Source organism: Buceros rhinoceros, unplaced genomic scaffold (assembly GCF_000710305.1).
Source record: "Buceros rhinoceros silvestris isolate BGI_N320 unplaced genomic scaffold, ASM71030v1 scaffold2323, whole genome shotgun sequence".
NCBI lineage: Eukaryota > Metazoa > Chordata > Aves > Bucerotiformes > Bucerotidae > Buceros > Buceros rhinoceros.
The window spans coordinates 29358-42409 of NW_010402812.1; the positions used below are offsets into that span (position 1 = coordinate 29358).

Genomic DNA, 13052 nt, shown 5'->3' on the forward strand with positions numbered 1-13052 from the left:
TGGTAACAGGGGGGAGGAGAGATTGTTGCAAGCAGTTTAGAGTGGTTGCTGAGGACCTATCTAGCTGTGATTGTGAGAGCCAGTCTTTAAATCAAGTGAAGCTCTTCCTGGTACAACCCTGCTTCACATAATTCAAACAAGTACTGTGACAGCTCCCTCTTCCATTCCTTACAGTGTGTTTGTCCCATGAATGTAAAACATGTGGATACTGTATTGGTTTTTAAAAAAATGAAGCATCATCTGCAGTCTTTACAATTCTGTAAGCAATTCTCGTAGGAACAGGCTGATAATGCAAAGCAGTTAGCCTTTTACAATTTCATGTTGTGTTTTGGCTTGAAACTATTGCTTCTTTTTACATGCCCAAACTAATAAAATTCTTCGCTATCCATAACCTTTATTTGACATTCCACTTGGACGGTCTTAGGCTGCGGTACTGTTTACCATACAGCATATTTTCAGAACACAGTTAAAGATTTTTACTGTCAGCAACAGAAGTTTCACCATTTTCCATGTGAGTCTAAGAGAAAGTGTTTTACAGATGGTTAAGCATAACCTAAACTTTGCAGTGGAGAATATCTACATCATCTTTGCCATGAGTGAGGAAATTCTGCTCCAGATCCGTGTGGTTAAGAGGTTGAGGCATGACTTATTGCTCATTTTCTGTCCGTTCTATACAAAGAGCAGCAAGTCGTCCTATGAAAATGAATACATCATTATTCAATTAGCACCAGAAAGCTGCATGTATGAAAGGGAACAAAATTTAATGAATTTGCATTTTTCATAATTTTGAATGGTTGACTTTGTAACCTTAATATATTTATCAGCACGGTTTTTGTTAACATGCAAATGTTAACACAAATATATGACCTTAAAGTATGCTTTTGGGCAGTTCCTGTTTGGTTTTGTGTACACTACTTCATTAGTTAATAAGCTTTTTTTTAAAACAAAAAATACCTTCTATATCTATCTGTTTTCTCTTTAGGTTAGGATTATATCGTGAAGCCGAAAAACAATTTAAATCAGCTCTCAAGCAACAGGACATGGTTGATACAATCTTGTATTTGGCAAAAGTAAGTAATAGATTTGCTTCTTTAAAAATGAAGTGAAATTCCAGACAATCCCTAAGAAGTCAGTACACCAGAATAGCTGAGTATCAAGCTTGATACACCACTAATAGTGTGTGATCTCGATATAGACCTGAGGCAATACATGCTTCAATTGAAACTGAAGTCTATAGTTTACAAAAAGATTTTGGAGCTTCCAGACTGTACAAAAAAGAAACCCCTAACCAACTCCCATGATAGTATATCCTGTGCTTTCCACTGAGGATTATATAGCTAAAGAATTATTTGAGTTCCAGTATGAAGAACAGAGTTGTAGCTGTATATGGTCTCCTAGGAAACTAAAGCAATAAATCAGTAAGTGAAGAGTGAAGCTCAAAATCCTAGTTTCACAAGCAAAATCAAAACAAAGTGAGCTTAAAGGAAGCAGTCAGAGACCTTGAAACAGGGACAGTTCTGTCAAAATAAAGGCTTTAAAAGCTTTAAAAGAAAAAGTGGCACAGCTAAGCCTCAGATTTTCTTGTTTACCAGGGTACACATCAGGTTCTAAACATTTTCTGAGACACTGAGAGAAGGTGGCCTGTGAGAAACAGGCCTCTTCCTCTTATCCTAGAAAGTTGTTCTTTATCTGCTCCCTTTAAGCCAGCTGTCACAGGCCTATCCAAAAGTCATCATTATGAGTGGATAATTCAGATATTCATATTAAAATACTTGCTTTACCTTTACATTTCTTGAATAATTTACGTTTTGTATTTAAATGATCATCATTGCTGTCTGGAGACTTCGATACAGCAGTTCAAGTTAGTTTACTCAAATGAGCTTAGTAATTTTAGATTTCTGTTACTACGAGGTGTCATTCTGCAAAACAGATGAGCTACACAGAGTGACTGAATTGGCAGAGTAATTGTATTAAGAAACAGTGATGCATTATGGGAGATATGCCTACCCCCTCACCCACCATCATTACTAGCTCAAGGAGGAGCTACATTTGAACTTCCACCTCCCACTCTACAGACCAGCTCAGTCAAGTATAAAGCATTGCACAACATGATTTAGTGACTGGGGGTGGACAGGTGGTAGAGTAGGGCTCTGAGATATAGCTCAATCTGACAGTACAGAAAAGATAAGACTTGACTTAAGCAGCTGTTAAAAAAAATAATAGGATTGCATCAAGTTCTGTACAAATAGACTGATACTATGATAACAATTAGGTGTTTGTTTATTTTCATTATTACAACAGCTGTCCGGTTTTCTTAATATTTTCCTGAATGCTAACTCTCCTTTGAAATTTAAGTTATGAAAAGATAAAACACCAAAAGAAAACTAAAAAAATAGAGTCCCTAAAGAATTCAGGGATGCTGAATTCGCATCGCAGAAGAGCTGGAAATGGGATATTTTTACAAGAGATAAGAGAGATACCAGAAAGAAAGTGGAGCCATTCTGAATTTAGCATCTAAAACTTAGTGACTGTAGCTGTAGTACTCTTAAAGAGCAGGTATCCCCAGAGCAGCCACAGGTAGGTGGAAGCTGTCCTGCCTGTCTTTTAATTTCTTTTGCCACCCATCTAGGCAGCAGCTCTGCAGTCTGCAGAGACGTTGGACAGTGTGATATGCCACTGGATATGGGAATTATGTAGTAGAGTGCTGTGGCTGTGTTGCTTTAGCATAATATTTGGACAGAAGATCTGTAGCAAATGTGTCTTTGCTACAGAACCTCCAGATTAAGCAATAGAACAGGCTTGAGTCATAATGCTTAGAAAACAAACTTCATAAACAAACATAAAAAGATAAAAAAGGAGCATATCTAGTGGAGTTTCCTGCCGTCCATTTGTTAATTTTTTTGCCTGAAGAGTGTGAAGATGGCTGTGGTTCATAGCTAGATCAGATCAAAAACCTGCCAAGCAATCAAAACAAAAAACCGGCTAATAAAAAGTTTATCTCAGTTCAAACAAGAAAATACGAAATGATTTGTAGGTATGACAGCGTGCACTGGTTTACTACACGTATTTAGGATAAATTGCAGAAGTTAGTCACATAGGTGATACTTAAGAGTAAAACAACCAGCCAAATTATGAAGATTTTTCTTACATTGCATTACAAAATGTGTCAGGATACCAGGTGCTTTCCCTTTTTTGGTCATATCGAGTAGTAGCACTAGTTAATGTATTATTTCTCCAACAGGAGTACTCAAAAGACTCTTCCGCTCAGTGGAGACAGATTAATCAGGTCAGCCATCCAGTTTTCCAAAGTGAGGGGTTTTTTTGCCTTTGCTGTAGCTGTATTTACTGTACCCCGCAACAAGAAGGCTTTACTGTTCTGCTCTGACAGCTGCAGAGGTGTTCTCTGTCGACACGCTGATGTCCTCTATACAATTCTTAGCACAACATTATCCACATCACACATTGCTGTAGTCAACACAGAAGCCAAATCACAGTGACCAAACTGGCCTTTTTCTCTTCTGGGGTTTTATTGTTTGTGACAGGACAGGTTGGCAGAGCAGTGAGGAAATTTGAAAGCGTCACTCCTCTGTGCAGTGCAGTCTTATTTGACTAGTAAAATATTTTGGTACTCCAGCACTATCAACCTGAAGTTCCAGTTCTTTCAAGCCTAATCGTAAGTTTTTAAAAATATGTTGAACAGGAAAATGTTCAAGGTGATACCTTCACTTCAGTGTCAAAGTATATTATTTTGATATGGCAATAAACAACAAGATACTCTTTTTGTTAATTAGTAATGTCCAGATGAATTAATAATGTCTAGATAATATGCATGTAAATTTAATTATCCTAATTAGCCTCTCTTATCTTCAGCACAGAGATTGATTCAGTATTTACTCCATTATTTTCCCACTGTTATGCACCATCTCACCTAATGGTTTACTGCATAAAGGGAAGCGTCATCCTTTTTGTTTATCTCCCTTGTCAAAGAGCAGTACAAGTATACAAGTCGGGCAGTTGATGTGTATATACCCTTTTTATTTGCTTAGGTATATTTGCGCTTGGATCAGCCTGTGACAGCTTTGAACCTTTTCAAGCAAGGACTAGATCGATTTCCTGGAGAAGTGACTCTTCTTTGTGGAATTGCCAGAATCCACGAGGTATGCACCCCCTATGCAGTCCTTCTTGTGGCCAACGTTAGCTGCCTGAGCAAGAAAAGAGAGTCAATATTTGAATATAACTGTTAGGTCATAAAAAACTAGCTACTGTATTTTTCAGTGTCACTAATGCAAAACAGGTAACATTACTCAAAGATACCAAAGCAATGTCAGGGGAGCCTTGCAGGCTTCTTTGTTAAATGGTTAATCACACTAGTGAGATCCTGTTTACCCTTGACACACAGAAGCAAGTCCCCATTAAGTCAAGTCCACATGTTGTCCATGTAGCTCTGTCTAGTTTATAATGTTTCGTCATACTAATACTGCTTGAGTCACCAACAGCCTGCTGCAGAATTAAAGGTCACAATAGTCTACTAGGCAGTGTTGTCTTTATTAGCACTCTTAAGCCAGTAAGAACAGTTGCAATATGAATGTTTCTTAGTTTAGGAAGTAGATGGTGTGTTAAGTAGGATTTGTTTTAAAGTAATTTCATTTTAGCTTGGTATCCTTGTATTTTGTGTATTTTCATGTCAAGCAGTGGACTTAATACTGTTTTTCATTGGAAGTTGGTAATGATGTTGTTCTGGAATAAATGTTTTAAACAAAGTAATGAATTTATTTTTTTTTTGTTGACATTCATACTTGGCATTCCTTTCTGTTCTCAAGGATTTGTTTTAAAGTAATTTCATTTTAGCTTGGTATCCTTGTATTTTGTGTATTTTCATGTCAAGCAGTGGACTTAATACTGTTTTTTCATTGGAAGTTGGTAATGATGTTGTTCTGGAATAAATGTTTTAAACAAAGTAATGAATTTATTTTTTTGGTCTACATTCATACTTGGCATTCCTTTCTGTTCTCATCGTTCTCATCTAACCCCTAAGCATTTTCATATTAAATCATTTTGTCCTTCAGCAAGGAAGAAAACAGCCGCATAATTTGTGGAGGATTCTCTTTCTGAATTTTTAAACAGTTTTTAATATGCATATTATTTTGCAGAACCATACATAACGTTGTATAACCCTTTAAGGAATTATTAAAGAGCAGCATATAGCTGACAGGATCTAGTTTTGTGCTGACACCTGAGTGCAAGATTATAGCTTCATTAGCAAAGATTTGTACTGCAGCACAGGGCTGCTTTCATTACATAGACTCACAAGTGGAATATATGCATCAGGCATCTTAGCCAGAGCTTTTCTTCTGTCACTACCTTTGACAGTAGGAAGAGTTGTAGACCTTTTTTAAAAAATGCAATTATTTTTAAAGGGACTGCTTCAGTACTGTTTCCTTTAATCACAGGAAATAAATTTTTTCATAGCTAAATATGTTGCTGAGATTAAATAAAATCTGCTTCTTTAGTCTTGTTGAGAGTACAGTGATTCTACAGCACACAGGTAGAAATTATTCCTCTCTAAACCCAAAAGTGCGTTTTGATCTTTTAAACAAGAATAATCAATTATTTTCTTCTGATACGGGGTGGAGTCCTCTGATGACTTGCACTCCTCAGAAACGATGTGATATTGTTCACAACAGTGAGCTCTAATTCACCTTCCAAGTAGCGTTTATCCAAGCATATATTTTTATACAATATAGTTCTCTTAACAAGCTTTGGTAATAAATCCATTATTCCTGTTTTCAAAGGCATGTAATAATTCCTCACATGCAATTATATGCTCATATATACATATTTAAAGCAATTCATGGTTTGACTTACAAAGCATTGGAAATAATAGAGATGTCGACTGGAGAAATAAGTCTACTGTATGTTACCGTACTGGGAAACCGATGGCACAGTACAGTGTATCAGAAGGCACTGTGCAAAAGCTAGCAAATGCCCATTGCACGTGCTGAGCTTCTGACCAACCTCTTCTTCTAAAATACAAAACCTCCAATCTCTTTTGTAGCTATGGCATTGAGTTAATGACTGGTATAGCTCGCACTAATAAATTAATATGCGTTCTGCTTGTGAATGTGTATGTTGCTTGCAAAGGTGCCAATCGGTGATGTTGCGTGGTATGATCACAGAACTGTAAGAGCATACATAATTAATCTCAGTTAAGTACTGTACAGGACATAGATAAAGCACTCACTAGATTGACATTTTAATAAGGTTTGTGATAAAAAGTAGAATTAATCTGATTTTTTTCCAATTGTATAGGAAATGAACAATATCTCCTTGGCTGCAGAGCACTACAAAGATGTCTTAAAACAAGACAATACTCATGTGGAAGCCATTGCATGCATTGGCAGTAACCATTTTTATTCAGACCAGCCTGAGATTGCTCTGCGGTTTTACAGGTATTTACAGTTGTGGGGAGGGAAGGAGATCTGAACGTGTGTGAGGGTGGTGTAAAGGGTTGGTTTTTGTAATGCTGATAGCAAAAAAAACCGACATTAGGAAATTGGCATGGGTGGGCGATTGAGCATTTGGACAAATACCGCCATGAAGTCAGCACACCAATCTATGTATCTTCTCGACAAGTGACAATTACATGTCTGTCTTAAAAACTTGTCATTGTGACATGCGGAATATATAGAAGTATCAACAAAGGTTATCAAAACAGTTATTATTTGATTAATAAACAAGAAATGGTCTTTCACAGCATGAGGCAGTTTGAGAACACTGGACGTTGCTCTCAGCTTCAGTTGCATTCAGAAGGCATATGGACTGCCTTTTTAGCCCTTCAAAAAAGAGGAGTCTTTGAAGAGAAAGACCTGAAGTCACAAGCAGTTGTGACCACAAAATCCCTTACTTGAAGGTGGGCTGGGCTTCCCCCGTGTTTTACTGAAAGCAATAAAAAGACTGTGTTAAACGATACTGCTTTTTATTTCAGTACACTCAGAGGGCAAAGGACCCTCACTCGCATTCTTATGTCTAAGAGCAGCTTCCATCTCTTTCCATCTGTTGGACCCGATCTCTTTTATGCTTTAGGTTCAGAGACTCATAGTCATGTTTCAACAGCAGCCTTCTTTTTTCCTGGCCCTCTTGCATATCTGTTTTTACTATAAATGCTAATAAACAGAATTTTTATAAAACATCTCCATTCTAAAAGATACTTTGAACAACATAAATTTGAATAAGAATAAGTTATGCTTCAAATGTAAGATTAATGTAGATTCATGTATTAGATATACTAGTACTGATTAGAGCAGTGCCAAAGGAAGCAAGAAAAAATTGGAAGTCTGAAGAGTTGTAAAAAGTAACTGCAACAAATCACAGCTTGATTGAGGTTGAGGGACTGGAAAGTGGAAACGGAGAAAGTCTGCATACGGCTCTGTCCTATGTGGCACAATCAAAAGGACAGATGTTTATCTCATTTGCACAAAGACTGTTTTGCACAGCTTCGATTCTACTAATCCAAAATGCCCTGCGCTGCCCTTCATGAAACCTTTACAAGTGTAAAACTGTAGCACTTGGTTATTCTACTCTCTCAGAATGGGGAGAAAAGAGGAGAGAACTTAGTCATTTAGGATAGAACTCTTACTTGAAATTAAAAAAATAAACTAAACAAATATTTTCTTTCAATCTAGGCGGCTCCTGCAGATGGGGGTTTATAACTGCCAACTTTTTAACAATCTGGGCCTCTGCTGCTTCTATGCCCAGCAATATGATATGACACTGTCTTCATTTGAACGCGCACTGTTTTTGGCTGAAAATGAGGAGGAGACAGCAGATGTGTGGTACAACTTGGGACATGTGGCTGTGGTATGAAAAATGCTAACAACTTTTCCAAATTAAAACAATTTTACAGTAACTGGAAAAATAATAACTAGGAAAGAGTCATTGCCCTACTTTGAAATGTGAAAACCGGTAGTGTACACGATAAAGTGTGGGACAGCTTAAAGGTTTATTTGCACTTTGCTGGAGAGGAAAAGGCAGAAAAAAAAGTTCTTTGTGTCTTCACAGAAGGTGGCTTGCTCCTAAAAGATGCTTCCTTCTCACCATCTTTAACCTTCCGTTCTTTCTAAAGATGTTGCAACATGTGACAGCCCTTGAAGGCCTTTGCTGCAATATAAGCTAATCTGACAAAAAACGTATTCAAGATATTTTTCTCTGAGCTGTTCCTTGTGTTACATGGAGCATTAGACTGACTCTGTTGTCATAAATTACGTATTCAGGAGCACGTGGCAGACACTAAAGCACTATGTATGTCATAGTTGTGAAAGCACGTTTCTCTGTGTTACAGGTAGCTATAGAAGTATTGTGTAAGTGTGTGATAAAGGTTGTTAGATTTCTACACTAATTTGCATTCATTGCCCGTTTTTGCAGGTGCTCTTCCAGAAGTTGTGTTAGATTTCAGTTTAGCTGTGTGCCCAGGATAAGGTTACTGAAGAAGTTTTTGACAGCTTTCTAACATGAGTTGTCTTAAAATGCTGATTTTGATTTAAGTCAGAGAGAAACTCTACTGTTCGTCTTGATTTTACTGCAGCTAGGATAAACACATCAATTTATACTGCCTAAAACATTGACATTTGAATTGATGAACCTGTGTTTTTCAGTATTTGTCACTTTTACTGTTTAACCTGATGCTGTATCAGTGTTGGTCATAACAGTAGAGCATTAAAGAGTAGTCACAGCTGCTCCATACAGAGGAATTCATCTCCCTTAACATTTATCTTATAGAAACTAGGCTTACATGTGGGTTTTTTTTTTTTTTTTAAATCTGTGTAGAGAGAGAGGCAAGGTGAATTCCCCTCTTGAAGACATCTCTGGTTTTTCTTACCCTACTAAGACAGTAGTAGATAGTGTAGTCTTCAGATGACACTTCAGTCATCTAAAAGTTGAATTAGATGAAGTGAATATCACTTGGAGCCTAGAAGTTTGTGCTGGAGAGAAATTACTCTGTCTAGAGGAAGAATAAGCAGCTAATGAGAAGGTCTGTGGAAAAAGCCCATGTGGTTCTCATCAATGTGTTTTTGTTGTAATTTGTATTCCATGGTAGTACATCTGGGTGAAAAGATAACTCCAGATAACAAAACAGATGCATGTTGTTTCCAATCTTTTCACAAATTAAAGTACAATCTTACTTTTAGGGGATAGGAGACCTGAATCTGGCTTACCAGTGTTTCAAGCTAACGTTAGTCAACAACAATGACTACGCAGAAGCTTACAACAACTTGGCTGTGCTGGAAATGCGAAAAGGTCACGTTGAACAGGTTGGTGTTCAATCTCAGTCAAGCAGAATGCTTCCTTTGGCCCTTGTGTGCTTAGGAAGCATGTCATTACCAATCACTCTAAATTACATCTTTGACTATATATTCAGTTCATAAAGGTAGATAATATGCTTTTGTTGGATGGTGGAAGACAGCAAACAGGTCAGCTCTTAAAAGATTTTTTTTCAGCAGGGAAATTGCTTTAGAGTTTTGTCCTTGAGCAGCAGTCTCTTGATAAAGACTTTTGCATCAATAAGCTTGGTGGGTCATCTTACCTAATATGGGTATGCTCAGTGGATTAAATGCATTCGTTCTTGTACACATGCAGGGAATATTAATATGTGTTTGTTGGACAGTTTAAACTACTGTGGGCTTGTTTTAATCCTTATGGGAGCAAGACTATTTTGATGGATTCATTAATATGTGTTTGTTGGACAGTTTAAACTACTGTGGGCTTGTTTTAATCCTCACAGGAGCAAGCCTATTTTGATGGATTCGTATATACATCAGAGAGCTACAATACGTATAAAGACTTGTAAATACCTTTTTTAAGAGCAAATTATCAAAGTTCACTTTATTGAGATAACCTAGCAATTACTGTGAAAACACTGAAATGAGCTAGCACTGGATGTTTCCAGTGACAAATGAACTTTGGGTTCAGTTTCATAATCAGTAAATTTACAGATGTTAGATTCCCAGATAGATAGAACTTACACCCAGTTGTGGAGGTTGTGATTGCTCTTAACTAGCACTGCAGAGCCTTTCCATTGTAATTCTTTCCTGTCTATTTTAGTTTTTAACTTAACGTTTTCTCTTTTCTTCTTTATCACACATGTAATTAAAAACCAGGATCATCATGTCAATAAAATTATACACAGGAGAATTAAAAATGTAAAGATTTGCATATCTTGGATTTTATTTTATTTTAAAATGTTCTGTCGTAAGTACTGTTGCATGTACTCAAGAGTTACCAGATTTAGGGAGTTTTAATAAGTTCTAAACTCTGCCTTCCCAAACTGTTAACAGATACTTTTTACAAAAAATCAGGGTTTTTTTTTTCCCCCGAAGTTCTTCTTATTCTAGTAGAAGCATTCGGAAGTTGATGTTAATTTTGTATTGGATTTACAGCATAAAAATGCACACTCTGGTAGTTAAGTTTTTGTGCTACTCTTTTGCTAGTCAGAAAAAGAGTTAACTTTATTACATTTTTTGAGTGTAAAACCAGTAATTTTTATGATAAAATTTAGGTTTTCAGGGATGCTTAAGACTGTTGTCAGAAACAACAGGTAAAAAACAGTGGGGTGAGTCTTTAAATACTTTTTTTTATAATTAGTGTATTCTCTACAGTGTTGAGAACTGAATTGCTTAGTTGAATACATCCCAACATATATTTTCTGACTCAACCAAGAGTCTTATTCATTTCAATGCTATTAAGCTGTATTATGCCTAAATGCACTATTGCTGTAATTCACACATAGTTGAAGGTGGCTTTTGTAGTGAAGGCCTAGTAATGAAAACAGGATGATTTCTTTGAAGAATGATGAAAACTGCATTATATTCTTATTAACCTCCCTCCCTCACAGATGTCACTATATATCTTTTTATTTCTCTACACAGGCAAGAGCTTTGCTGCAGACTGCTTCATCTTTAGCACCTCATATGTATGAGCCCCACTTCAATTTTGCCATACTCTCAGAGAAGGTAATGCACTATCCTATCCTTGTAATTTAAAAATTGAGCCTTGCTGGGGCAGCTGGGTTCTTATTGTTATTGCTGAGAATTCCAAATAGGTAGGAGAAAAGATTACAGAGTGCATAAACTCACAGAAAACTAATATTACATTTTCATTTTAATACCCAGAAGCTTTGTGTGTAAAAGTAGTTGTTCAAATGTTCGGTTTCAAGAATAAGTGAGGCCAACTAGCAATAAAGTAACCTTGTAATTTTTCAAATGCCCAGAAAATAAACAATCATCTGTTAAAAGTTCCGTCTACAGTCTTTATAGTCACTGGCTTTTTCAGAATGTGAAGAGAAATAGTATCATTTGATTTAGCAGTAATTACAGAAAGAATATAATTTATTCGTGCCATGATCTTACTGATCTCAAAAGGAAAGTCTGTTCTTCATCTTTACAACCTTTGAATTTTGTGTGTTAATAATTTCTTTCATACAGAGCACCTCAGACACTGCATTAACAGTGTGTCCAACATTCCTGTTAATAAGGAGAAACTTGTACAAGTCCTTACATTTTTCACAAGGAAAAATTGTTCCTTTGCTTGTGCCTACACTGTCAAGATTCTGATAGAGACTGTGTTATGTGGGCAGCTCAGCTTCTACAGCTACTAAAGTACATGGGTCAAGGAGAGAACAACCTGTTAATCTGTAAGCGTTATCCTCCCCATGGTGAAACAAAAGATGGTCTTGAATAATTGCATTCTGTGCTCTGATTAAGGAGTAAATCCTGGTCTGTAAATGTCTTGTTATGTTGCTTTTGCACAAAGAACCTGCATAGGTTCTGGGAGAAGACAGATGGCCAGATCAGCCAGTTGTGGATGCAGTGTATTAATGCAATCCTTAGATTTGTTTTAAGGCCATCATTTACAAAACATAACTTCTCTGGCCAGGACCCTGGTTTCTACCCCTTCAGAGAATTCTTGCTGCACTGAAGCTGCCTGCTGACTGATGCACAGGCAACAGAAACCTCCTACTGACTCTTTCCACAGCTTCTTCCTTTCCACCTAGGAGCTATCACTTTTTCTAGATCTGTTCTCAAACATTTGGGTTCTTTTTTGCTGAACCCACCGTCTGAGATGCTTTCCTTACATACACTTACCTCCTTCCAAACAAATTATGGCTACTTAGGAAAAAAAGTTCCCTAAGTAGGGAAACATCTTTCTAAAAGCTGCAGAGCAGCAGCATCAGCTCTCCAATGCTGTTGTGCCTCTCTGTGAGGAAGCAGGAAATCACATGGAGCTGTGGCTTTTACAGAGGCCTGACTGCTTGTTTTTTGCCTTTATATACAACAGCACTTCTATGGAATTAAAAAACAATCTTCCATATTTTATTCCTTCTCCCTTTAAGCACTGGGCATAGTGTACTTTGTCCATTCTCCACAAAGTCAGGTGGAATGAGATATAAAGTAACTGTCTTGAAGGATCCCTCCAATGAAATGACATTTCTGTCTTTCTGTTCTCATCCCCTGATGTAAGGGGGATGTAGCCTTGAGTTCAAAAGCCTCCATACTCACTTTCAGGACCAGCGATGTTTAAACATTTGTGAGCATCAGAAATGTACTGCACAGAATACCTGATGGAAATACTGCAGTGCTTGGATTTACAATATTAGTTTGTGTGTTTCTGACAGGTTGGAGATCTTCAGAGGAGTTACACAGCTGCTCAGAAGTCAGAAGAAGCATTTCCAGGCCATGTTGATACACAACAGCTCATCAAACAGTTAAAAGAGCACTTTGCTATGCTCTGATGAGCATATTTTTTATTATGTAAAAACAGTTAATCAGAGCAAATGTCCCATGTATCTTTTTGAAAATACTAGCTCAAAGCAGACAAACTGTGCCTAATGCATTACTGTGGCAAAGCCTGTGTTACTTTGAGTAGCAGGAAAGTTTTAAGAGTCATCTTAAAGTTTGTCATCTTAAAACGTATCACTTACTAAAATGCATCTCGAACACATATTGCAACTACGTACATGAGAGATTACAGGAATAGCAGGATACTGCCAGTGTGACAAC

At 37.1% G+C, this 13052-nt stretch overlaps 1 protein-coding gene across 1 annotated transcript in view; it reads left to right on the forward strand.

The window, feature by feature from the left end:
* The window catches only part of TTC8 (tetratricopeptide repeat domain 8), a gene marked incomplete at its 5' end in the record, with an annotated part of 29374 nt that extends 16590 nt beyond the window's left edge, over positions 1–12784 (forward strand). Inside the window, 6 exons of the mRNA XM_010132743.1 lie at positions 983–1070; positions 4047–4157; positions 6310–6449; positions 7683–7857; positions 9186–9308; positions 12668–12784. Coding sequence (XP_010131045.1) covers positions 983–1070; positions 4047–4157; positions 6310–6449; positions 7683–7857; positions 9186–9308; positions 12668–12784 — 754 coding nt within the window. The remainder of the gene's footprint in view (positions 1–982; positions 1071–4046; positions 4158–6309; positions 6450–7682; positions 7858–9185; positions 9309–12667) is intronic.
* Between the last annotated feature and the right edge of the window lie 268 nt (positions 12785–13052).